Source organism: Narcine bancroftii, chromosome 1 (assembly GCF_036971445.1).
Source record: "Narcine bancroftii isolate sNarBan1 chromosome 1, sNarBan1.hap1, whole genome shotgun sequence".
NCBI classification, from domain to species: domain Eukaryota; kingdom Metazoa; phylum Chordata; class Chondrichthyes; order Torpediniformes; family Narcinidae; genus Narcine; species Narcine bancroftii.
This window is the reverse complement of record NC_091469.1, coordinates 289,828,694-289,853,888: the sequence shown is the minus strand read 5'-3', so window position 1 is coordinate 289,853,888 and position 25,195 is coordinate 289,828,694. Positions and strand designations below refer to the sequence as shown.

The 25,195-nt window shown below is 45.4% G+C and overlaps 2 protein-coding genes across 6 annotated transcripts in view; one reads left to right on the top strand and one right to left on the bottom strand.

Moving 5' to 3' along the window:
• Positions 1-5,852, top strand: part of far1 (fatty acyl CoA reductase 1) — a 112,390-nt gene extending 106,538 nt beyond the window's left edge. For all 5 annotated transcript variants that reach the window (XM_069903170.1, XM_069903159.1, XM_069903150.1 and 2 more), the window contains one exon: positions 184-5,852. In XM_069903170.1, coding sequence (XP_069759271.1) covers positions 184-346 — 163 coding nt within the window. In that variant the 3' untranslated portion in view covers positions 347-5,852. The remainder of the gene's footprint in view (positions 1-183) is intronic.
• Positions 2,652-25,195, bottom strand: LOC138745824 (endoplasmic reticulum-Golgi intermediate compartment protein 2-like). The gene is made up of 12 exons (XM_069903184.1): positions 24,940-25,195; positions 22,260-22,368; positions 21,288-21,334; positions 19,511-19,581; positions 18,402-18,442; positions 18,211-18,312; positions 17,077-17,172; positions 15,790-15,845; positions 14,516-14,614; positions 11,082-11,179; positions 7,652-7,814; positions 2,652-3,035 (listed from the first exon to the last, which is right to left on the bottom strand). Exons 1-12 carry the CDS (start codon positions 25,046-25,048, stop codon positions 2,944-2,946), a joined length of 1,083 nt encoding a protein of 360 aa, XP_069759285.1. The 5' UTR covers positions 25,049-25,195; the 3' UTR covers positions 2,652-2,943.

Below are 25,195 nucleotides of genomic sequence, written 5' to 3'. Positions count from 1 at the left end.
AATGCTGGATACGAACCCGGGTTGCTGGTCCTATAATAGCGTTGTGCTAACCGCTACACTAACCATTGCTACACAATGTCTGTCTGCAATTCATTTCCCCATGTGAAATGTTCAATTATCCAGATAATCATTGTTGATCATTTAATACTTGAAAGTCTGAGAAACTGTTTCTTTGAATTGCAGGTTAAGAAATATCCGCTATGCATTCAATACGATCCTGGTCGTCTTGATCTGGAGAGTTTTCATCGCAAGATCACAGATGGCACGGAATATCTGGTACTTTGTGGTCAGCCTGTGCTACAAGTTCCTGTCCTACTTCAGGGCATCAAGTACCATGCGATACTGAAGAAACTACAAGTACTCAGTCACCTATGCATTGATGGATAGCTGTACTGGACATTGATAAAATCTTGTGTTAATGTTCGTACTAAAGACAAAACCTGTACCTGGTTCTATTTTGTCATGTATGTAATTTGTTAAAGCTACTTTATTATAATTTAGGACGGCTATCTAGCACCATTATAAGTACAGAAATGCACTGAAGTATAGTAAAAAAAACTATTTCAGGGTTTAAAATAAGCTTTAACACTGAAGGAAGAATGACATGGGGAAAACGTTTATTTTTTTCCATCGAATTGCTGTATTTGAATTTCTGTCGATCATCCCTGCCACTTTGGAGTTCGTGAAGCGTCCTACTGTAAGTGGAGTTTGTCCATACTTAATCATTTACTCATAATGCATGCTTTTATTCATTTACCTTTTGGTCACTGCCTAGGGTATTCAGTTAGAACTTCAGTGATATAAAACGAAACGGATGAAAGTCTCCTAATATTGACAGCAAGGCTCAAGTTTTCTGCTTTTTTGCTTCTCCACATGGAACCGTGCAGTGTAGCTGAGCTTTCCTCCAAACAGCTTCTGACTGGCCTCTTGGTAACCTTTCAGTCATAGTACTAATTGCTTTAGCTGAACAAAGCACTAATTGGTAAATATTAAAACCTGCTCTTGGCTGAAAAATGCAAACAGCTTGGGATGCATTTGACTGAAGGTGTTAGAGGGGACCTTTTATTTTTGGGTGCTATAAATACTGCAGCACAGAGTTTGTACTTTAATTGGATGTCTGGCTGCAGAACAATAGGCTGGTTGAGAGAGCAGGGAGAAAGGCTGGTGGACTTCAATTGAAGTACAGACTGATGGAACAGACTGGCAGTATACAGTGTACCCATGACCAATTTCACCCTTTTCCTCAGCCCAAGGTTTTCTAAATAAGGGGAGGGGGCGTGCTTTATGTAGAAGATGCAACCAATCTTTGTGCCTGAAGACGTTCGTGAAAGGTTAAGTGGTGTTGCTGAAGTATTGCACTGTGGTCTCTGCAGACGTGTGCAAATGGTTGGGTTTTGGAAAGCATTCGGAATGTAATTTTGCCTCGATCTTTGTGGGAAGATGTTCCGTCTTATGGGAGTGGTCGAATGTGCCTGGTTTCATTGTAGAGTTGTATTTTAATGGAAAACTGATGCCAAAATATTATCTGGCCTCTTATTTATAGCTGGGTATGCTGGTCTTTTTTCACACAAGTAAATTGTTGGTTTGGGAATTGTATTGTTTTATGAAATTGGTTTTCAAAGAGAGTTCCCTTAAGATGTCAACTGTGAGTATCCCATTTATTTCTCTGTGGCCTTGCACACCAGTGCAATCTTGTGTTTCAACTATGACAAGCTTGTATATGTTAATATTGAGTGCTGGTCAGTCTGATGACTAAAATGTAGACCTGTGTCAAGCCCATTTGGTTATGGATGTACTCAATGTTAACCAAATCAGCTGTATGAGTTACTGATCCTTTTTGGATGTGATGTCAGAGCAATCTCTATCTAAATTAAATTGGATGAACCATTTCAAGAAACTGGAGGTTCTGCTGGGAAGTTAAATTAAACCAAACACCCAAAGCTGCCAGCCTCTCATTCACATTAATTACTGCATCCTCAATATTTAGAAGACTCCCTTCATATCACAACCTGAAAGTATCCCCATACTTTTCGTGCGATACCTCCCATGCTCACGAGGTGTGGGAGAAATGTCAGTGGAAGGCTGGCAGCACAAAGACTGGGCTGCAGTGAGAGAACCGATCGCCCTCTTTGCCTCTGTGTGACCACGCTCTGCACTAGACCTGCATTAAACCCTGGTGAAATACATCAATCTCCCGAATGCTCTCGGCTTTCTGCAGCGCCTGTTTCTCTCCATTTTCCTGCCCATCGCTGCCTATCTCTCGAAACAGGCTGGGGTAGCGCTTTTCCCCCAAATCTCTTATGGTGCGGTTGGATCTGTAATCTAAACCATGCTGAGTCTGGCAAGAGCATGTTGTAAACAGTGCAAGCCCTATCCACTTTTGCCTGCTTGGAGTGACTGACCTTGGCCTTTTTGTAAATAGCAGATCATTTGCCGGTCTGTTTTGCCTCTACTGGTCCTTGTGCGGAGTTCGACCAACGTGGGTGGTGGGTGAGGGGACATTGGTCTGTGAATGGTACTGGATTTTCGTGTGCACTTAAAATCGGTTGTCAGAAAGGTACCTCAGTGTGCACTGTTTGACTGGCTGCCTTAAACAATGACAGTTTTCAGTGAATGTTTCTACAAAGGACAATAGATGACATTTGTAATTGAAAGGTAAATATTTATTGGTATCAGCTAATGTAAAAGTAGGGTTTCTCTATTAGAATTAACTAAGAAAAATTTCTGTACACTTGATACTTTTTCATCCTATGTCAGCATTCATATTTTTACAGTTAGTATGAAAAAGAGACAAGCATCTCAATGTTGCAGTTAGCAGTACAACAGTGATTTGTGAATGGAAAATTAAATGGGTGCCTTTCAGAATCAATTACACACTGGACTGTTCATTTAAATGAGACCTTTTTCTGCAGTCCCCAGTTGCTCGCAATTCTTTCATGCGTTCTATTTTGTATTTCCACATAAAACAACTGGAATATCACAGTTACATTGTTCTTGATATTGGTGCTCTTTGATTGAAGTAGTTTCATTCTCGTCTAATGAGAAAAAGAATAAATGTTCCAGTTTATTGTCATGTGCAATGATAAGACCATAAGACAGAGAAGCAGCAATAGGCTATTCAGCTCAGCAAGTCTGCCCTGCCATTTAATCATGAGCTGATCCATTCTCCCACTCAGTCCCACTGCCCGCCCCTCTCCTCATAACCTTCAATGCCCTGGCTAATTAAGAACCTATCAATCTCTGCCTAAATACACCCAATGACCTGGCCTCCACAACCACCTGTGACAACAAATTCCACCTCTGGCTGAAGAAATTCCTCTGCGTGTCTGTTCTGAGCTGACAGCCTTCAATCCTGAAGTTGTGCCCCCTTGTCCTAGACTCTCCTATCATGGGAAATAATCTTTCTACATCTACTCTGGCCATACCTTTCAACATTTGAAATGTTTCATTGAGACCTTCCCATAATTATCCTAAATTCCAATGTGTATGGTTATATGGTTATAAGTACAGGCTAAGAGCCTTCAAATGTTCCTCGTATGATAACCCTTTCATTCCTGGAATCATCTTTGTGAACTTCTGAAGCCCTCTTCACTATCAACACATCCTTTCTTAAATGAAGCCCAATAATCCAACTATTCTGATAAAGTTAATTTCCCAAGCAGTCCAGTTAGTTATCTCAAAGTTCAATGATTAAGACATAATCCAACTTGTGCAGAGTTGTAGAGAGAGTTCGAAGGCAGCATAATTTTGCATCAATTCATCCAGGGGAACTGTTTGCTGTTCTGCTCGATTTTGCATCATAGCTAGTGAGGGCATGCATACCCTCCATAAGCACCTGGTGCCTGTGAGTCGACTGGGATTCAAGTTTAGTTCAATGCTGCCTCTTGGCATCCCTAATGGCCTTGCACAGAACGTACCTGGCTTTCTCGTCCAGGAATGTGGATTCAAACATTCTATTAAGAGACTTAACAGAGGTATAGAAAATGATGAGGGGCTTAGATAACTTGGACACCCAAAACCTTTTCCCCGGGCCGACAATAATCAAATGCCAGAGGACATCTGTTTAAGGTGAGTGGAGGAACATTTAGTGGAGATACAAGAGGTAACCTCTTTTTTTTTACACAGAGAGTGGTGGGTGCTTGGAATGCATTGCTGGGGGTGGTGGTGGAGATTGGAGCAATAGGGACATTTAAAAGACTTCTAGGCTTGTGGATGTAAGAAAAATTGTGTTATGGGTTTGAGGGAGGGAAGGGATTAGATTGTTGTGGAGTGAAATGTCTGCAGATGCTCTGGTTGTAGTTAAAGCAGGATCCACAGTGTCTCTCCTTTCTTGCAGCTCCGCTTTCACACAGCTACATGCCTCCCCCCCCCCTCCTGCCCTCCAATCCATGTTCACCTTTAGCCTCTTGAGTGCTTCGCCCCCGCCCCTTCATCTCTCCTCGCCACCCATCTTTTAATTCAGGCGCCTACCTGCTTTTTGCTCATGCCATGACGAAGGGCTCAGGCCAAAAGCGTTGGTTATATATCTTTGCTTCCTATTGGCACTGAGGGACCTTTTGTTTGTTAGAATGTGGTGGTGTAGATTTACATGGGTCGGCACAACATCGTGAGCTGAGGGTCTGTACTGTGCTGTGTTGTTCTCTGTTGGGGGAAAGTGACGTTGCTAATTCAGATTGAAGGCAACTGGTCATTGATCCATTGGATTGAAGCATGCAGTAGAGTGGGAATTTTCTAATGTGGGGCAGGGTCACATGCTAGGGCTTCCTGGGGAATGTTTGTCATGGCATCCTGCTGATTGGAAGTGTGTGTGCACTAGGGCTGTCTCAAGTGCAGACAAATCACAAATGTGTCGAAAGGCCTGTTCTGTTCAAGTCTGATCTTCAGAGTTGGTTGTTTGAGAAACCTGGGCCAACTTCAAAGAGACTTTGAATCTTAACAGGGGAAGGCAACTCACCACATTGTGACGTTGCCCGATTTGTTTTGAGGGAGCTTTCCTTGGACTTTGTACCCCAGCTTTTTCCCCAGACGGGTCTCCTTCCACAACACGATGAAATGTTTTTTGAAAACACCAATGATGTATATTTTCCCACCCTTTTAGATGGAGCACTCCGAATGAGATGTTCCTTTCTGCCGCTAAATTTAAACTTTATTGCTTGCCTTTACTCTCCCTCTGTGATATTGGTTGACAATATCATGAAATGAATGTGCCGTGTAGAAGTGTAATAAGTTGAAACAATTGTTATAACTATAGACTTTTGAACGATTGCTGAGAAATGGGTATTGGAACCTCCACCCAGACAGATCAGCTGCAATTAACAACATTCCAGACAACTATCCGTATCACCTCTTCCACAAAGCATCTCCTGGTCCTCGGCGCGCTACAAGCTTGTCAAGCAGAAAGTGGAAACATCAAAAGCCTGCAGAACGACAGCGCCGATGGCTTTGTTTCAGTGTCTAGAATTCAACTAACCGTGTTAAAAGTAATGAATATGGAGATCACTCAGGAAGCAACCATTTACATGTGCCAAGAGCCAGGCTACCACTGTCTTAAAGGACCCTTTTGAACAACTGTTTTCATGTCTGCCACGAATCCATTCTTTTAATTATTGAAAGCCAATCAATGATAACCAATTTTCTGTCAAGAAATAAGCAAACACTGACTGTAACACCTCAGCTTGAAACAATACCCTCAAAGGAATGGTATATGCATAAAAAATGCCTTAAATATTGTACTCTGTAACCTTGTACTTTGAATGAGGTTCAACAGTATTAGGGAGGTGACCTTGTCTACCCAATCCTAATTACTGCTCATTCCCGCTAGTGTAACTGTAATAAATTATCTGTGTGTTGTACTTTGTGGTTTTGCTGTATTTTTGCTGCACCCTGTCCTTTACCTTACATCTCAATTCTATCTGTGCTAATCCATTGGCCAGCATTAAGGCCCATCTGTGCCTTAGTGATTCCAGCACTCAGATGCTGCTTAAATATTGACTACCTACCTCCTCCACTGCCTCAATTGTGTGTTCCAGCTTCCACCCATCCGCCGGGTGAAAAATAATTCTTCCCCAGATCCCCTCGGACTCACTATAAACCTATGGTCTCTGTTAATTCTAATCATTTGATCCAAGCTGAACAAGTTAGTGCAAAGCTATTAGAGCACCAACGACCCGTGTCTGAATCTGACATGGTCTGTACAGAGTTTATATTTTTGCCCCGTGTCGGCATGGGTTTCCTTCGGGTGTTCCAGTTTCCTCCCAACTTTCAAAATGTACAGAGGTTGTAGGTTAATTAGGGTAATTGGGTGTCACGGGCCGGAAGGGCCTGTTGTTGTGCTGTATGTCTAAATTTAAAATCCAACTTTCCTGATCTTTCCCCTTCATCTGTGAGGTACCCATTTCTTTATCCTTTCTGACACATGTGAGAGGTAAATGGTAAAAAAGCAAAAGTAAGTTTTGAAAACTGGAGTCCATTTGTAAATAGCAATTTCACAAATATAATGAGCTTGCTGCAGAATGCTTGAGTGGTGTGGATAATGGGAAATCCAGTGAATTGTTGATACCTCTGGCAGGATGTGGGTTTGCGGATAGATTCATGTCCTGTGCATGTTGGAGTTTGACCTGGCTGTGTGGTTCCTGTAACAGAACTGCAAGAAATTGGAATTTGTTTTTAAACTCACTTCTGCATCTTTTTTCTGGATTCCCAGTGGCAGCAGAGAAGATTAACAATAAATCCACAAATATTATGTAGAAGTCCTAGAGGGACAAATGCAAAATAATATTTAGGAACTAATAAACAAATGTCCTGTTTCTGACTGGTTCCAATATTAAGCATCAGTCATGGTAGATCTTGCCCAATTTGGACTCCTGCATTCGACTTCTGAGGCTTGAGCATAAAAGTCCAGGTTGATAGATTTTTTTTAAAGGGGTGAGGTGCAGGGTGATGGGATGCTGCCTTCATGGACTTCAGCAAGATCTCTGACAAGCCCTGCATGGTAGGCTGGTCCAGAAGGTCAGATTCCATGTGATCCAGTCTGCTAGCCAATTGGATACAAGGTTGGCTTGATGGTAGGAGTCATCATCACACAAATGAACCTCCCCTCTGTCACTGGCTGATGTTTTTGGGCCAAAACATCTCCATGAGGAGTTTCAACCCGAAACATCAACTGTTCATTTTCTCCCACAGATGCTGTTCAACCCATTGAGTTCCTCCAGCAGATTGTTTGGATCAGATTCCAACATCTGCATTCTCCATCAACAGCACTTCCCACTGAAACCAAAGGGGTCATCCCACCCTGCCACACTCTCACCCACCTTCCATCTGGCAAAAGATCCAAGAGTCTGAACCACCAGATGCAAGGACAATTCCTTTCTTGCTGTTACCAGACCCTTGAGCAGACCTCCCATCAGCCAAACCCCATGCCAAGCTCTGGTCAACTGTACTTTTCTCTGTAACGCTATCTCCTGAACTGTTTTTATTTTTGCACCACCTACTGTCTTACCAATGGGTTAACCTACCTGGATAGCACACAGAACAAAGCTTTTCACCGCATCTCAGTCCATGTGACAGTATGCCTGGCTGCCTGAAGTAAACGATCCCCATTAGATGTATAAGAGCAACAAGTGACATTCTGTAGGCTTGTTCCATCTCTCACCTGCAGTGGAAAAGATCCCACCAACTAAACCACAAAGGCGGACTAGGAACTGGGTGGTGGACATTCCTTCTTCAGAGATCAAGATCTTGAGGCAGCTGAAGTCGTATTTCACTACAATGCCAGGAGTATCGTGCTTCTTGGACATTCCTGCTAGTTTTTTCTCCTGCAGTTATACAAAAGAGCATCTGCCTGATCATTCCGACTGGTGAGATCATTGGTGTTTTGCTGCGCAATGTGAACCTTTCCATCTCATTCTCAAGCGCATGTGCTATCATTCCCCTTCGCCTTCCTGTTCTGACTTGTCTGTGGCCTGGGTGTTCTAATGCAAGCTCGATGAGTCACACTTCATCCAACTGGGTGCGCCACAGCAGTTCCTGGTTGGTTGTTGGAAATGAGCCTAGCCCAATCATAGAGTTGTACTGCACAGATCAGGCCCTTCAGCTCAACTCATCCTTGCCAACCCCATTCGCATTCTGGCCTCATCCCATTTGCTGCATATTGTATCAGTGTATCTGGCTTTTGTAATTGTACCTGATTCTATTGCTTCCTTTAACTGTTTGTTCTAGGTAAAGATCTTCCCCTGAGTGAAAAAGTTGCTCCTCAGGTCCCTCTTCAATTTAATTGCCTCTCACCTCTGCCCTCGAGATTGGAGTTTCAGTGAGAGAGCATTTTGGGAACAGCGATCTATGCACAGATGGTTAAATTGAAGATTGGATCTTGTGGGGAAGGCTAATCCCAATGATATTAGATAGGAGGGAGACTACGAGAAGCTCTTGGATAGGTTCACGTGGGTGTCTTTTAAAGGCACCAACCTGTGTGGAAGATGGCAAGGTGCAGGTGCGGGAACCTCGGATGATGAGAGGTGTTGTAAATTTAAGTCTAAAAGTTCAGAACCCATGTGCAAGGTTTAGAAATACAGATCAGGCACTTGAGGAATATAAAGGAGGCAGAAAAGAAATTATGAGGGTCGTAGGACATGGAGTCTTTGCTGGGGAAGGATTAACCCTAATCCCAAGGTGTTTTATACTCATCCGGAGCAAGTGGGTAGCCTGGAAAAGGTTGATATTAGGGAATATTCGGCAGTTACGGAATTATATTCTGTTATCTAGAATTCAAGGAACTGGCCAAAAAATCAAGGAAAATATATAAGAACCTGGTAAATACACTTATCTGACATCTACCAATCCCATAAGAGCCGGACAACCGCTGAATTTTGCTGAATCTGCAATTTTGCAGCAAGAATTAATAAAATGAGAACTAATTTTTTTCAAAACCTGATGTATATTACAAGCAATAATCAGTTTTGAAATCAAAATGACATCATTACGTTGGATAAGTCCCCAGGGGCTAATGGGATTTGTCCAAGGTTATTGAGAGAAACAAGTGAGGAGATTGGCTGGGGCCTTGACACATATTTAGGTGCCTTTTGGCCGTAGGTGAGGTCCCACAGAACTGGAGAATAGCCAATGTTGTTCCTCTGTTAAAGAAGGAAATTATGGGCCAGTAAACCTTGCTTGAGGGGTTGGTAAATTATTGGAAAAGTGTAGGCTTCCAGATGGTCGGTATGGTTTTACGTGAGGGATGTATCTTAAAAAAAAATTGAGTTTTATGAGGTGAAAAAGAAAGGATGTTGTTTACATGGACTTCAGTAAGTCTGTCATGGACGAGGTCCATCATGTCTAGACAATTAAGACACATGGAATCCAAGAGAACTCAGAAGATTCAATTCAAAATTGACCTGGCCATAGGTAATGGAGATATTTCTACGTCTGGAAGTCTGTGACCAGTTGTGTTCTGCAGGGATCAGTCCTGGGACCTCTGTTGTTTGTGACGTGTGTGTATATGTACATAAAAATCTGTGTCTGTGTCTCTATCTGGTTTGGATGTAAGTGTAGGTAGGCTGATTAGTAAGATTGCAGCTGTATGAAAGTTTGGAAAGGGTACGCTTGAAATATTGTGTGGAATTCTGGTTGCCCCTCGCAGGAAGGATGTGGAGACTTTGGAGAGGGCACAGAAGAGGTTTATCAGGGTGTTGCCTATTTCAGAGGGAATGAGTTATGGAGAGAGGTTGGATAAACTTGGGCTGTTGCCTTTGGAGCCTCAGAGGCTGAGGGGAGACCTGATAAAATAAGAGACGTGAATGGGGTAGGGAGTCAGAATCTTTTTTCTTGGATAAAAATATTATACAATAGAGGACATGCATTTAAGGTGAGGATGGTGGGAAGTTCAAGGGAGATGTGTGGGGCAAATATTTTGCACAGAGAGGTGGGTGCCTGGAACATGCTGCCAGGGTTAGTGGTAGAAATGGATACAAAAGTGATGTTTAAGAGACTTCTATCTAGACCCATGAATATGAAGGTGATGCAAGGATAGAAGAAGGCAGAGATTTAGGCTAAATTTGGGCATAGACACGTGGGTTGATGGGCCAGTTTCTCTACTGTACTGTTCTACAACCAGTCTGGATGCGTCATCCTGTGTACCATGGCATTGCCCAAAACTTATGTGATGTGAGCTCGTAGTAATTAGTCAGAGAGCATGGAAACAGGCCCTACAGTCTATTGATTCCACAGAATCCTTTCTGTACCTCATTCAAAATAATACGACAGTGATCCCACTTCATTCTCCCTACATCCCCAGCTTCCACTCACACCCTGATTTTAGTGGATAATTAACCTCTGTCCCAGAGCACCCAGGCAGTCGCAGGGAGGGGGTGCAAACTCCACACAGACAGTGCCTGAGGCCAGGATTGAACCTGGGTCTCCAACGCCAAGAGGCAGCCTCTATCCACTGGACACAATTATAGCGCTCCTTGATATATCAACTAATATTTCAGCCTTTGGTAGCTTGACTTTTGTTGCTCCTTCACTCTCCGTGAATCCTCTGTGAATGTGGTACAGTAAAAGTCCCAAAACCTGGTCTGCTTGTAGATTGGGTCAGTCCAGATCTCTGGATTTTCCAAATTCTCAGGCAATACATCTAATACGATACATAATGCATGCAATGCAGCCACGCAAAAGCCAAGAGATGTCGAGAAGTTTGGCGTAACGGTTAGTGCAACTATTGGGACCGGGATTCAAATCCCACGCTGTCTGTAAGGAGTTTGTACGTTCTACCTGTGTCTGCATGGGTTTTCCCCGGGGGCTCTGGTTTCCTCCCACTGTTCAAAGTATACTGGGGTTGGAGGTTAATTGAGTGGCATGGGTTCATAGGCCAAAATGGCCTGTTACCATGCTGTATGTCAAAATTTTAAATTTAAATTTGTCTGGATTCTCCGCTGGTCTGGATTTCAGCCGAGTTTTCAAGCAGTCCGGATTCTAGGGTGGTTCAGACTTTCATTGTAGTTGAACAGGAGGTTGAGTTAGCTTGCATGCCAGTTCGACAGAGCCCGCGTCTACACCTCCTGGGGCTAACGGGCTGACCTTTTTCTCACCTGCTCCGTAACTGAGAATTGGTGGGTGCTCATGGAGAACTTGGAGGTGTTTATTTCAGTCGGCACGACGATCAGGAAATATTGGAACATGTAGAGTTCTGTGGATAGACATAAGAGCAGGGTTAGAGAGCAAAAAACCAGCACATTCTGAAAACAGCACACAACAGTACAGGCCTTCGGCCCATGATGTGCCAACCCACTCCATGTCAATCAACCTTCTCTCCCTTACAGCACATTTTTCTAATGCCACACAGAAAGTGGAACTTGTTAAGTTAGTTCACATGGCCTGGGAGGCAGTGGGTAGTAATTATTGCCCATCCTATCTACCCTGCACAACATGGTCATATACAGCACAGAAGCAGGCCTTCTGCCCAATTTGTCCATGCCGACCAATTTGCCTCCCTGAGCTGGTCCCCAGTTGCTTCCTGCAGCCCATTTCCCTCTAAACCTACCCTCTTTAGGGACCTGTCCAAATGTCTACTGAGCATTAACCCCACCTCTGGCACTTCCTCCGGCAGCTCATTCCACACACCCACCACCCTCTGCAAAATGTTGCACCCAAGCCTCTTTTAAATCTTTCCCCTTGCTCCTCTCCCATCTAGTTCCAGGGGAGAGTGGCACGGTTAGTGTAGCAGTTAGCGCAATACTGTTACACTGCCAGCGACTTGGATTCAAACCCAGCCCTGTCTCTAACGAGTTTTATGTTTTCCCCATGTCTGTATGGGTTTCCTCTGGGGGTTCTGGTTTCCTCCCACCCTTCAAAAACATACTGGGGGTTGTAGGTCAATTGGATGTAATTGGGCAGTACCGGCTTGTGGACCGAAAGGGCCTGTTATCGTGCTGTATGTCTAAATTAAATCATCTACCTTATCCGCGTCCCTCAAGATTTTCTAGATCCCTCGCCCTCCTATGCTCTGGGATCACTCTCGCTCCTTTTAACTCCAGTGCCGACAACATCCTTGTAAACCTTCTCTGCGCCCTTTTCAACTCATCCTTCCTACAGCCTAGTGACCAGAACTATGCCCAATACACCAAGCGTAGACCTGCCAAGGCCTTGTGCAGCTGTAAAGTCAAGCACGCAAAATGCTGCCTTCACCTGGAGTTAACCAAGAGAGTCTGCAGATGCTGGGGTCGAAGGCTACACACAACCGTGCTGGAGAAACTCAGCAGGTCATGCAGCATCCGTGGGAAATCAAGGGGTAAGCAACGTTTCGGGCCTGGGACCTTCGCCAGCAAGGACGAACTACGATCCTATAAAGGTTTGGTAGAAATGAAAGTTGTTGCTGCAAAAGTAGTTTACATAAGGTTACAGATTCCCAATGTTTTCTGTTTCAGTTTCGCTGAATGTAAAAGTATTCTAAATTCAAACGAAAACCAGGAATCAAACAGAATAAAAAGGTAATTGTGAAGGTCTACAGAAGTTTAGTTTGACTGCGTTTGGAGTGCCTCGAAGGATCACTAAACAAGAACAAGTGGCAGCAAATGTCCATGTGGCGGTTAGTCACCTGGGCGGAGAGGTTGGCAGGAACTGGGTAAGTCGGAGACAGAGCTGATGTAAGTCCATAAACAAGAGGACCTGGTGAAATCATCTCCAATTGTGGGTGGGGCAGAGAAGAGAAGATATAATTGATGTGGCAGAAATTCTATAAAACTAGGGAGACTTATTCAGTGCCAACACTCCGCACTGGCTACTGGAGAGGTCAGATGGGGTAGGGCATATACAGTAATGGGTGGAGCTGTGAGAGATGGTGTAAGTGTGTAGTTGTGTGTAACAGAGAGAGCAAGAGACAGGGAGTGAAAGAGAAAGACAAAAAGGCAGAGAGAAAGAGCTGATGCCTCTCTCAATAGTTCCTTGTTAAGGAGTGGCACTGATTGATAGGGTGGTGAGGGAGGCGTATGGCATGGACATAAGGGTGTGTGCTAGAATCCAGAGCTAACAATGAACGGTTGTAGGAAATCAGCAGGTCGAGCAGAATTCATGGAAGCAATGCGATGGCCAACGTTAGGGCTCACGAGTCTGCACCAATCCTGATGCAGGGCCTAGATCCAAAACTTCAACCATCCCTCCTTCTCCATAGATAACCTACAGCAGCCAGTTATCCAACCTGCAAGTCTTTGGGATGTGGCACGAAGCCGGAGCACCTGGAGGAAACCCGTGTGTCTCTGGATTGGACATGCAAGCTACCCACAGACAGTGGCCGAGGTCGGAATCAAAGTGAGGCAGCATCTCCACAAGTGCGAAGAGCTCCTGAAGGGGCCTCAGGGGGCTGAAGGCTTCCTGATCGTGTGGGGGGTTTTGGACCTGGAGCTAGGGCGGCCGATGGATCGAACAGGGGGTCTGTGTGGCTGTAGAGGCTGCGGGGGTGCTGGAGGCTAATCCACGATCACTGAAAGTCTCTGTGGGGGCTTTCTTTTGTTTATCTGTTGTTAAGGGCACCGGACAAATGTTATGGTGACTTTGTTGTCCTTATGACAGACAGAGGTTGAAGTATATCGTGTATATTACATTCTGGTGTATTATATAAGAAATGTTGAACTTCCCTTATCCGGTTTCCGAGGGCAGGTTCGTTTGAGGTTGGTGGTGAATGCCATCGCTTCACTGTAGAACTGAGGACTTTGTTTTAAAAAGGAAGAGCTCTGGGGTATCCTGAGGACACAAACGAGATGAAACCTTGTTCCTTCCCAGCTGCTTATTGACCCTGCCAGTTGTACACGGGACATAATACTAATCGACAAGGATCCAGTGACAGGAGTTTAAATCCATTGTGACAGATGGAGATTTTCAATTCATTACATAAATGTTACCTTTCTTTTCATTTTAATTAAATAAATCTGAAATAAAGAGCATGCATCTATACCAGTCACCTTGAAACCAGTGGACTGATCTAAAAGCCCATCTGGTCGACTGACACGAATAAATCAGAAAATGCTGGGGGAAAATCTCAGCAGGTCAAGCAGCATCTATGGAGAGAGAATCTGGGCTACGGCGACTCCGGCAGTGCTGCCATCTTTACCTCCCTGATTGTGGCAGGCAGTGCCGAGGTGCTCAACAAAGCGATCTCCCGGTCCGCGTCTGGTCTCTCCGATGTAGAGGAGACCACAGCGGGAGCACCGGATGCAGTAGATGACCCCTGCAGAATCACACGTGAAATGTTGCTTCACTTGAAAGGACTTTCTGGGGCCACGACTGGTGCTAAGGGAGGAGGTGTGGGACATTGAAAAGATTCTTAGACACGTGCATGCAAGAAATATTAATCTCCCCTTCATCTGGGGCTACAATTTTCAAAGAACAATGTTCAAAAATCTAGATCCAAAAAGGAAACAGTCCCAAATCACGTGTGATAAAACCGAATGAGATTAATTTCTTGCTGTAACACACTGGGTTTCAAGTGAAATGTGTTTGGAATTTACATGGTCTGTCCAGGTTTACTCACTCAGCTCTGTTACCTTCTCACTGCCATCTAGTGGGGAGACGAATCCTGAGCCCGGCATTCCGAAGGAGAAATGGTTGATCCGGTGGGAAAAATTGTAGCCTGCAAAAAGAGCGATGCAGTTATTTTCACGGATTAACTGAACGTTGATAACCACACTGACGAAGAGCCAATGAGCCTGGTCCCATCACCGCATGTTCAGCCCCCTGGATCAGTGTTCCCTAAACACTGCTCAACCGTGACCAAGGTCTGTAGCTCTCCCAGCATCTCGGCTGGTGAACACCAGACCCAATGTCCTCTGGGTGAAAACATCTACAAGCTAATGATAAGAACAACATCTTGTATTCTGTCTGGGCTGTTTCCAACCAGATCGTATCTATATAGTCTCCCCATATTCTGACTCTCTCTTTCGCTTTCCCTCTTTATCCTTTCCATCAGCTCCCCTCCCCTTTCCCCTTCCAGAGGCCCACCTCTCTCTCATCATCTCAGCTACCCTCCCACCAGTGACCTGTGTTCTTCCCCCTGCCCCTTCCTTCCTCCTCCTCCTCCCCCCACCTTTTTATTGGGGTGCCTGCCTGTTTTTCCTGATTCCCGACGAACAGCTTAGGCCCGAAACATCGACTGCCTCCTCCATCCCATGGACGCTGCATGAACTGCTGAGTTTCTCCAGCACATTTGTGTGCTGCACCTTGTCAAACACTTCACTAAAGTATTCATGCTCATAACCAACTCATAGATGGACCAGCAGTAGCACAGACTCTTGCAAATTTCTACAGGGGTACCATGGAGAGCATTCTGTCTGGTTGCATTGTGGTCTGGTCCAGAGGTGCCAATGCTCAGGACAGGAAAAGGCTACAGAGAGTTGTGAACTTGGCCAGCACCATCACGGGCACCAGCCTTCACTCCATCGAGGATGTCTACAACAGGCGGTGTCTCAAGAAAGCAGCTCCTATCAAGGACCCTCACCACCAGGCCATGCTCTCTTCTCACTACTACCATCAGGAAGGAGCCAGAAGACGAACATCCAACGTTACAAAAACAGCATCACCCCTCCACCATCAGATTTCTGAATGGACAATGAACCACAGACACGGCCTCACATTCTCTTCTTTTGAACTATTTTTTTACAAATGTAATTTATAGTTATTTTGCTCTGTGATGCTGCTACAAAACAATGAATTTCATGACACGTCCGTGACAATAAATTCTGATTCTGATCAATGAGATAGAAGATCCCTGCCACCTTGGGGAAGAAGTCACAAATTATGCAGTAGTACCTTCCGGAGTCTTCACTGTAAGCACATGTGTGTGCCCCACTGGGAGTTGATATGATCTGAAAAATAATGGGAGAGCCAATGTTGAGACTGAGTGAAGGTCCGGTCTCAGGGTGGGGATCCACTGTCTCATGGGAAGGCTACATTCTTCCCCTCTCCCCTTTCACCCACTGGGGGGGCCTTTTGACTGAATGTGGAGCCAGGACTATGGGCACTACCCCAACTCCCCCTCCCTCATAACCTCCCACTTTCCTCTGTTGGAGATAATTGGCTCACAAGCTTGTGACATGTCCTGGTCCACGCTGACCTTGACTGAAATGATGTAAAAGGTGCGCGCAAGATTCACGTGGACTGAGTGTGCTTCAGGGGAGGGAATCAGAGCCCCCTGTAGCTGTCAGTGTTGGTGCAAACACTTCAAGGTACAGGAGAGACACTGTGGCTCAGTGCAGAGGGCTGCTGCTTACCAGCTCCAGACACCCAGATTCAATCCCAACCTCCGGTGCTGTCTTTGCAGAGTTTGGACGTTCTCCCTGCAACCGCCACAGTCAGGGCGGCACGGTTAGTGTGGCAGTTAGCACAATGCTATTACAGCATGCTCGAATCTGGCGCTGTCTGTCAGGAGTTTGTACGTTCTCCCCTTGTATGCGTGGGCTTCCTCAGGGTGCTCTGGGTGCCTCCCATCATTCCAAAGATGGGTGGGGTTAAAACATTGATTGTCATGTGGATATATTTAGGCGGCACAGGCTTGTTGGTTGGAAGGGCCTGTTACCGAACTATATCCCTAAATAAAAATGAAATAGCCCAAAGAGGTGCTGTGGGGGTAAGCAAGAATCACATAGACTGTAGATGCTGGAATCTTGAGCAAGAGTTGAGCTGCTGAAGAGACTCAACAGGTCAGGCAGTATCCATAGAAACTCATTCTTCATTCATGACCAGCTTGTGAACACGGCCGTGAAGTTTTCTCCAGAATACGAAGGTCAATGGGATGCTGGGCTTCATTAATAGGTGGATTGAATTCAGGTGTAGAGAGGTCATGTTGTGACTCTACAAATCTCTGGTGAGACCACACATCAGTTCTGGTCACCTCATTATAGGAAGGCACATGGTTGAGAGAAAAATAGAGGGTCACAGGTAAGGGTGGGTTTAGTACTTTCTTTTAGGAAGGAATATATTGGTCGGCACAACATCGAGGGCCAAAGGGCCTGTATTGTGCTATATTGTTCTATGTTCTAATACAATTCCAAATTACCACCCCAAACCCGTACTACCACAGAGCACCATTGTAATCACTTTCCAGACAGAACGTGGAAACTTCCTGCCACTTTGTTGACCTCTATTGCGCCGTGAATCCTGCAGGCATTTGGCGGGTCGGCAGAGTCGACGTCTCTGAAAGAAAAGTGGAAATATATCTTCTCAGTTGGGGCTTGTGGAATTGATGTGTCTGGCTGAGCCTGTAACCTTCTATGATCCACCTGTCCAAGTACCTGTCCAAATGCATTGTAAATGCTGTAATCGCAGTTTCCTTTACCTAGCAGCTTATTAAAGTGTGAAAAAGCATTCCCCTCAGATGCTTTTTAAATCTTTCTCTTCTTACTTTAAATCTGTGACCTTCAGTTCTAGATTCCCCAACCCAGGACTCTGATTATTCATCCTCTTGATGCCCTCATAATTCTGTAAATTTCCTAAGCTCCAGTGAAAATCTCAGTCTATCCATTCTCTCCATAGAACTACAGCCCTCCATTCCAGGAAGCATTCTGGTGAATCTCTTGTGCGCTCTTTCTATTGCTACGTCCACTGTGCACAGTGCTCCAAGTGCGATCCAACTAGCTGCAATGTGACATTCCAACTAGTGCCTTGGTCTCCAAAAGCAAGGATAGAAAGCTCCTTCTCTAACCTGTCCCTCTGTGTTTCCCCTCTCTGGGGATCTACAGACTCGTGCCTCGAGATCCCTTTGTGCACCAACACTCCTGAGGTGGTAGAAGTGGCTAGGGGAACAGTGTGCTCAATGGGTAGAGCCACTGCTTTCCACCTCCAAAGACCCTGGTTCGATTCTGCTCTATGCCACTATCTATGTGGAGTTTGCACGCTCTCCCCGTGAATGCGTGGGTTTCCCCTGAGGGCTGCTCGGGGTGCAGATTGGTGAGTTAGTTGGCCACTGTAAATTACCTCTAGTGTGTGGATAAGTGGTAGAATCTGAGGGGAGGCCAATGAAAATGTGGGGAGTATAGAGATGATGGGATTAATGTTGGTTTGGTGGTTAATGGTATGGACAAAGTGGGCTGAATGGCCTGTTCCTGCAGTGTCTCTCTCCATGATTGTAGTTTCCTCAGCATCTACGTGCAAGTTCTCCCCAGTGAGTGCCTGCCCAGATTTATGTATCTGGGAAAGACTTGGAACTGTTCTGCCTCAGAGCTGTGACCTTACCTCGGGCCCTCAGTTGGACTTGTCCTGTTCAACGGTGACTTTATGAGAGCGTCCAAGAAGTTGTGCTCCTCCTGCAGCTGTTGATGAATATTTTGCATCATTCTGCAGGGAAATACATATTTCCGTGATGATTGGTTAATGCGGGCATCTGAATGTCAAGGCAGTAAAAGAAAACCTTTCTCCAGGCCTACCTCTGCCACACTCTGTTCTCAGCTGAGAGCTCAAAGTAGGTCTAAAAATAAAAAAAAAGTAGAGATTGCATGAGACTGTATGACAGCACAGAAACAGGCCCTTCAGCCTAACTTGATTGTGCTGACCACGTTTCCTACCTCAGCTAGTCCCATTTGCCAGAATTTGGCCCATATCTCTCTGAACTTTTCCAATCCATGGACCTGTTCAAATGCCTTTTAAATGGTGTAATTGTCCCCATCTCTACCATGTCCTCTGGCAGCTCGTTCCTCCTTACGATCTTTCCCCTCTCACCTTAAACCCATGGCCTCTTTAGACTTCTCGACCTTTGAAAAGAGACTGTGACCATTCACCTTATCTGCACCCCTTATCATGTTATAAACCTCTATGTGGTCGCCCCCACTCAACCCCCTTACACTCCCATGGGATAAAAGTGTCCCAACCTTAAGAATGTCTCCGAGAAGAAAAACCCAACAGACCAGATAACATCCTCATGAAGCTTTCCAGCATCCTTTCTGGCTTAAAGACATCCTTCCTACATCTGGGAATATTACTCTAAGCGTGGATTGACCATTATCTTGTGCAGGTGTAATAGGTCCTCCCCACTCCTGTACTCAGTGCCCCGACCAATGGAGGCAAACACGTCAGACACCTTCGTCAACACCCTGTCCTGCACCCTTCACCCTGTACCTGTATCACACAGTCTGTCTGTGAACCAAGACGAATTGGAATTGAAACTGATTAAAGGGCAATACTGCTGGATGTATTTTCAGTGTTCAGATTTTCCCAATATCCTTCGGAGGAGTGCTTGATCATAGAGCCACGTAGAGAGATATAGGGACAAATCCTTTAGGGGCACCTCTCAGTGACGTGGGGTAGGGAGCCGGAGAGCAGTGTAGGGCAGCAGGGTTGCCATAGCGGTTAACGCAAAGCTGTTACCTCACCAGTGAACGGGACCAGGGTTCAAATCTCGTGCTGTCTGTAAGGGAGTTTGTAAGTTCTCCCCGTGTCTGTGTGGGTTTTCCCAGGAGGTCCCTCCCACCATTCGAAACGCAAAACCAGCTCACAACTCAAAAAATCCTGACAATTCATGAAGTGAAAGGAACCTTACTGGCTGATACTGAAATTCCCCAGATGTACCGTCCGCCTCTTCCATCCGGTCAGTGATGTCTGCTCCGATGTCTTTGGACAACAAAGAACAACAACAACAAAAATTAATTCCAGAATAAAAAAACATTACTGCTCAGAACAGGCCCTTCAGCCCATGATGTTGTGCTGACCATTGTAAACCTACTCCACAACAATCAAACCCCCATCTCACACCCATAAACTTATTCTTGTATCCATGTGCCTGTCTCAGAGTCTTTTGAATATCCCTATTGTTCCAGCCTTCATCAACATCCCCGGCAAGGTATTCCTGGCACCCACCACTATTTCTGTGAAAGGCTTACCTCTGATATCACCCTTAAAACTTTCCTCCCCTCACCTTAAACCAATGCCCTCTAGTATTGGCCATTACCGTCCTGGGAAAAAGGTGCTGGCTACCCACGTTGCCTAAGTCTCTCGTAATGGTTTAATAAAGAAATTTATCCACCCAGAAGCTGGATACTGGAACGCACATCCCGAAAACCATGGGAGCAGGTAGTCTCATTACATCAAAAGAGTATGTGGAGGGGCTTCTGGAAAATGACGGAACTGAAAATAACACACAGGATTGGGTCAGTTGGGATGGTCAGCACATTCAGAAATGGGATGAAGGGCCTGTTCTCGTGCGGTATAGCTCTACAACTCTGGGGACCGCTGGGAATTAGCCACTGGGAATGGGGAGTGTTTAGACTGTGGGAGGGTGAAAAAGAGGGCCCAGGCGGAGGTGAAGGAGATTAAAGGCTTCCAATTTTTACGGGGGTACCATGGAGAGCATTCTGACTGGTTGCATCGCTGTCTGGTACAGAGGCGCCAATGCACAGGACAGGAAGTCTTCAGCAGCGGTTTTCAACCTTTTTCTTTCCACTCACATACCATCTTAAGTAATCCCTATACCATAGATGCTCTGTGGTTAGTAAGGGATTCCTTAAGGTGGTGTGTGAGTGGCAGGGGAAGGTTGAGAACCTCTGCTCTAGACCCAATTGTGCACATAATGAGTCAATGTGGGACGATTAAAACAGTGGTTCTCAACCTTTTTCTTTCTATCCACATCCCACCTTAAGTAATCCCTATGCCATCGGTGCTCTGTGATTAGTAAGGGATTGCTTAAGGTGGGATGTGGTGGGAAGAAAAAGTTTGAAAATCACGGTTTTGTTTTAATCATCCCTCATTGACTCATTATGTGCACGGTTTCAGAACTCCAAAGGAAATGGGCTAATGACAATTTTTGTCAAGCAAAATATTTCAGTAACAATTGGGTGTAGAGCAGTGATTCTCAACCTTCCCTGCCCACTCACACACCACCTTAAGTAAATCCCTATCCCATCGGTGCTCTGTGAATAGTAAGGGATTATGGATAAACGCCCAGGCTTACAGTGCATAGAGACGAAACCACATGATTCATTTTGTTGACACCCCCTCCAATAGCGTCACCCGGTGAAGTCCACAACCACCTAGTTACACTAGTGCTGCAGGTGGGGGGGAGGGGCACTATAACTCATTAGGGGGGCATGGCCCGCGAATGCTCCCACCATCCCCATGACGCTGAGCCTGGCTCCTGGGAAGGGAATTTCAGATTAGTCAAAGTAGGACCAGCATGGGAGGGGTAGTCCAACCAGTCCAGTTGTATGAAGGGCATATCAGAAGAGATTCAAAGGTATCTTACAGAAAGTATGTACCTCCACCAGCAGTAGATCAGGAGGGATTGGTTCCTTCACTTTGCTCGGAAAACTATAGGTACTTACGGTCACAATTCATGGCCACTGTAATGTCAATATTTACTTGGAGTTTGCTGGAAGAAGGAGGAAAACTGGCTTAGAAACTTGATACACAATCGGAGGATGAATCCAACAAATCCATAGCTGCATCACTTTCTAGGGCAAACATCATCACCCTCGATTTTCTAAAGATTCAAATTCCTTTATTGTCATGTAATAGTACAGAACATGTCTAGCGTTCATTTCAAGAGGAATAGAATACAAGATGTCAAGTCTTTATAAGGCCCTGGCGAGACCTCACTTGGAGTTTGGGCTCCCCATTTAAGAAAGGATGAGTTGACATTGGAGAGGGTTCGGGGAGGGTTCACTAGGACGGTTCCAGGAATGAAAGGGTTATCATATGAGGAGCGTTTGACAGCACTTGGCCTGTTACTCATTGGAATTTAGGAGAATGATGGGGGGGGGAGGAAATCGCATTGAAGCATTTCAAATGTTGAACAGCGTGGACAGAGTAGATGTGGAAAGATTGTTTCCCATGGTGGGAGAGTCTAGGACAAGAGGGCACAACTTCAGAATTGAAGGACGTCCGCTTAGAACAGAGATGTGGAGGAAGAGGGTGGTGAATCTGTGGAATTTGTTGCCACAGGCGGTTGTGGAGGCCAGGTCATTGGATGTATTTATTACAGAGCTTGATAAGTTCTTGATCAGCCAGGGCATTAAAGGTTATGGGGAGAAGGCCGGACAGTAGGGCTGAGTGGGGAAATAGACGATTGTCGAGCCTCAGCTGCACCTCCCTTGCCCAAACACATGGTCTCCCTGACTGCAGGGCCTCAGGTAGTCTGTTTTCCCCCACTGTCCCCCATCCCCCCACCACCCCGCGAGGGACAAATACCAAGACAAAGAGGAACGGGGAGGGAGGCGAGGGTTCTCCAGCAAGGGATGAGGTGTTGTTTCTCGCCCCTCTAACACCTGGCCTCAAAGAACATCTGTAAGTAATACCTGGAAATCTCAGTGTCAACTTGATAGCTGTGTCTAATCCGGGTGTCACGGTAGAACCAATACTCCCCCACTGTCAAGGTTGCTATCAGTGTGAAAGCAAGGAGTGAAACTACAAGGAAAGGTGTGAAAAATGAAAGACTGCAGATGCTGTGGTTGTAAAAACCACAGAAATGCTGGAGGAACTCAGCCGGTCTCGCAGCATCCAGAGGAGGTAGACATATACAGCAGTCCCCTCTTATCATGGGAGGGTATGTTCCAAGACCCCCAGTGGATGCCTGAAACTGGGGATAGAACCAGCCCCTATATACACTATGTTTTTTTCTATGATAAAGTTTAATTTATAATTTAGTCAGAACAAGAGATTAACAACAATAACTAATAATAAAATAGAACATTATAATTAAAAAGGGTTACTTGAACACGAGCACTGTGGTAACCCGACAGTCAGTCCGATAACTGAGACGGCTACTAAGTGACTAATGGGTGGGTAACGTGGATGCATCCACTGGACAAAGGGATGATTCACGTCCCGGGCGGGACGGCGTGAGATTCCATCACGCTACTCACAACGGTCCACAATTTAAAACTTACAAATTGATCATTTCTGGAATTTTCCATTTAATATTTTTGTATCGCAGTTGACCGTGGGTAACTGGAAACGCAGAAAGCAAAACCGTGGATGGGGGGAAACCACAGTATTACCGACGTTTCAGGCCTGAGTCTGTTGGTCTGTATTCCTCCCCCTCTCATTCTTCCCCCAGCCTTTAATTCAGACGCCTGATTTTTTTCACTCATACCTTGAGGAAAGGCTCAGGCCCGAAACGTCAGTCTTATCTCTTTACCTCCTGTGGACGTCTCGAGTCCAGCTGAGTTCCTCTTGCATTTCTGTGTTTAAACTACAAAGACAGAATTCAATATAAATTAAAGCTCCTTCTCTACAATCTATCCATCACGTCATCTCGTCTGGGGGCTTTCTGCGACCTTAGGTTACAGAACGTAGAAGAGGACGGTGCATTTTCATTGCTGAACACGACACCAAATTAAACTGATCCCACCTGTGTGGACGTGATCTGCATCCCTCCATGTTCAGGTATCTGTCTTAATTCAAGATTTTTTTATTATAAAATAACAGATGTAATATTACATGAAATTGTATTTAGTCTTCCATAAAGCTGACAAAGATTCGCCATCAGCAAAATTTCCCACTGTCCCTTATAATCAGAGAGAAAGAGAGAAGCAAAAGAGAATCCCCTTCAGAGTTGCTGAGTGTCTGTGGATTCAGCTCCGCACAGTCTTCAGTCCAAACCATTGGGAAGCCGGGCTCCAGGTACAAACCTCTGACATGATCATCAGGAAGCCTTCAGTGCCCAATGCCCCTCGGGAGCCCCTCTTGTCCTCGGCACCCTCTCGCTTCCCAGATCTGATGCATGCCTCTTAAATGGTGCTCTCAGAGGTTTCTCGGTGCGGTGGAAACAGACATAAGACCTATACAGCGTGGAAACAGACCCTTCGGCCCAATTTGCCCGTACTGACCAAAATGTCCCACCCACTCTATCCTGCCTGCCTGTGTTTTGCCCATATCTATCTAAACCCATCCCACTTGTGTGTCCCTCTAATTTTTTTTCATGAACATTACAACAGTACTTGCCTCAACCACCTCCTCTGGCTGCCCGTTCTACACACCCACCACCCCCTGTATAGAAAAGTTATTCTTCTGGTTCCTGTTACATTTCTCCCCCCTCTTCTCCCATGTCTTCTGGTTACCAATTCCTCTACACTGGACAAAAAACTCTTGAAAATTGGAGCACCACACCAAGTGCTGGAGGAACTCAGAGGGCCAGCTAGCATCCATGGAAGTAATGGTCCAGGCTGAAACAGAGATGGTCCATGGAGTCTGTCTGACCCACTGAATTCCTTCAGGATTCCTCCAGTAGAAGGAGCCCCTCTCCCACCCTCTCCATTTTTTGACACGCTGTTTTTAAGAAATTAAAATAAATAAAAATCATTAAATATGTCAGATCCTTGAAAGTACAGGGAGTCGAGGGACATGGACCACGTTCAGGCACAGGAAATTCCGTTTGAGTAGGACCATAGCTGTGACCCGAAAGCCCTGTTCATGTACGATGTTCTCTGGTCTCTCACGCTAATTTTCCTCCCCTTCCCTCTTTCATTCTCACTCTCCTTCACTCACTCTCTCACTCTTTCTTCTCTTCCTACTCTCTTGCCTTACCACTTTCTCCCCTGCTCCCTATTTTTTTTTGAAGAGCGCTCCAGAAATGAGCAGATTCCCTTTTCAGTTTGTCCGCTTTTGAAATCTCTCAGAAATTTGCGGTGGAGCTCATCCTGAAGTGAGCATGGGAGGATCAGCTGCCAGTTTGAAATCCTCTCTGTGCATTCAGAGGGGGTTGACGAGAAGACAAAGAGCTGAGTGGAACCAAAGACCGAGACGCCTTGCCCAATACAAAACCAATCTGCTGGAGGACCTCCACTCAGCACACCTGCTGTCTCTGTCTGCATGTCTGCTGCCCAGAACAAGTTCCTGTCATCGTGCTGGTCTTTACTACAGATGCACCATCCAGCGTGGTGCACACTAGAAAGTACAAACGGGAGTCTAATTGTCACAGAAACTATCCCTGGAAGGACAAAGATTTGCGACAGGAAGGTTGTTTGGATTATTTACCTGTGCCCCCAACAGCGGAGGTTTCAATGCAGACATCAACAACTTTTGGAAAAGCATCCAACTTTTTGACAATGCTGGGAGTTATCTTCCGGGTAACTCTCCTCCTCATGTTTAGCTTGCTCCTTTCTAATCGCTTTTCAGGTCATGATTCTGTTTCTGAATCCCTGCCAAAGTACTGCTTTTGTAAGACTGAAAACTGTTGAGCAGAAGCACTTGCAATCTCTCTCCTGACCCGCAGACATTACAATGCAAAATA

What these genes read in the sequence shown, in the direction of transcription:
- LOC138745824 (XM_069903184.1), bottom strand. Translation starts at nt 25,048, where the DNA reads ATGAGGAGGAGAGTTACCCGGAAGATAACTCCCAGCATTGTCAAAAAG. An exon ending in CTCCGCTGTTGGGGGCACAG is followed by an intron (nt 22,369 to 24,939) that starts GTAAATAATCCA and finishes CTTTCCTTGTAG; the next exon opens with TTTCACTCCTTGCTTTCACA. An exon ending in TTCCACGTTCTGTCTGGAAA is followed by an intron (nt 15,846 to 17,076) that starts GTGATTACAATG and finishes ATTATTTTTCAG; the next exon opens with ATCATATCAACTCCCAGTGG.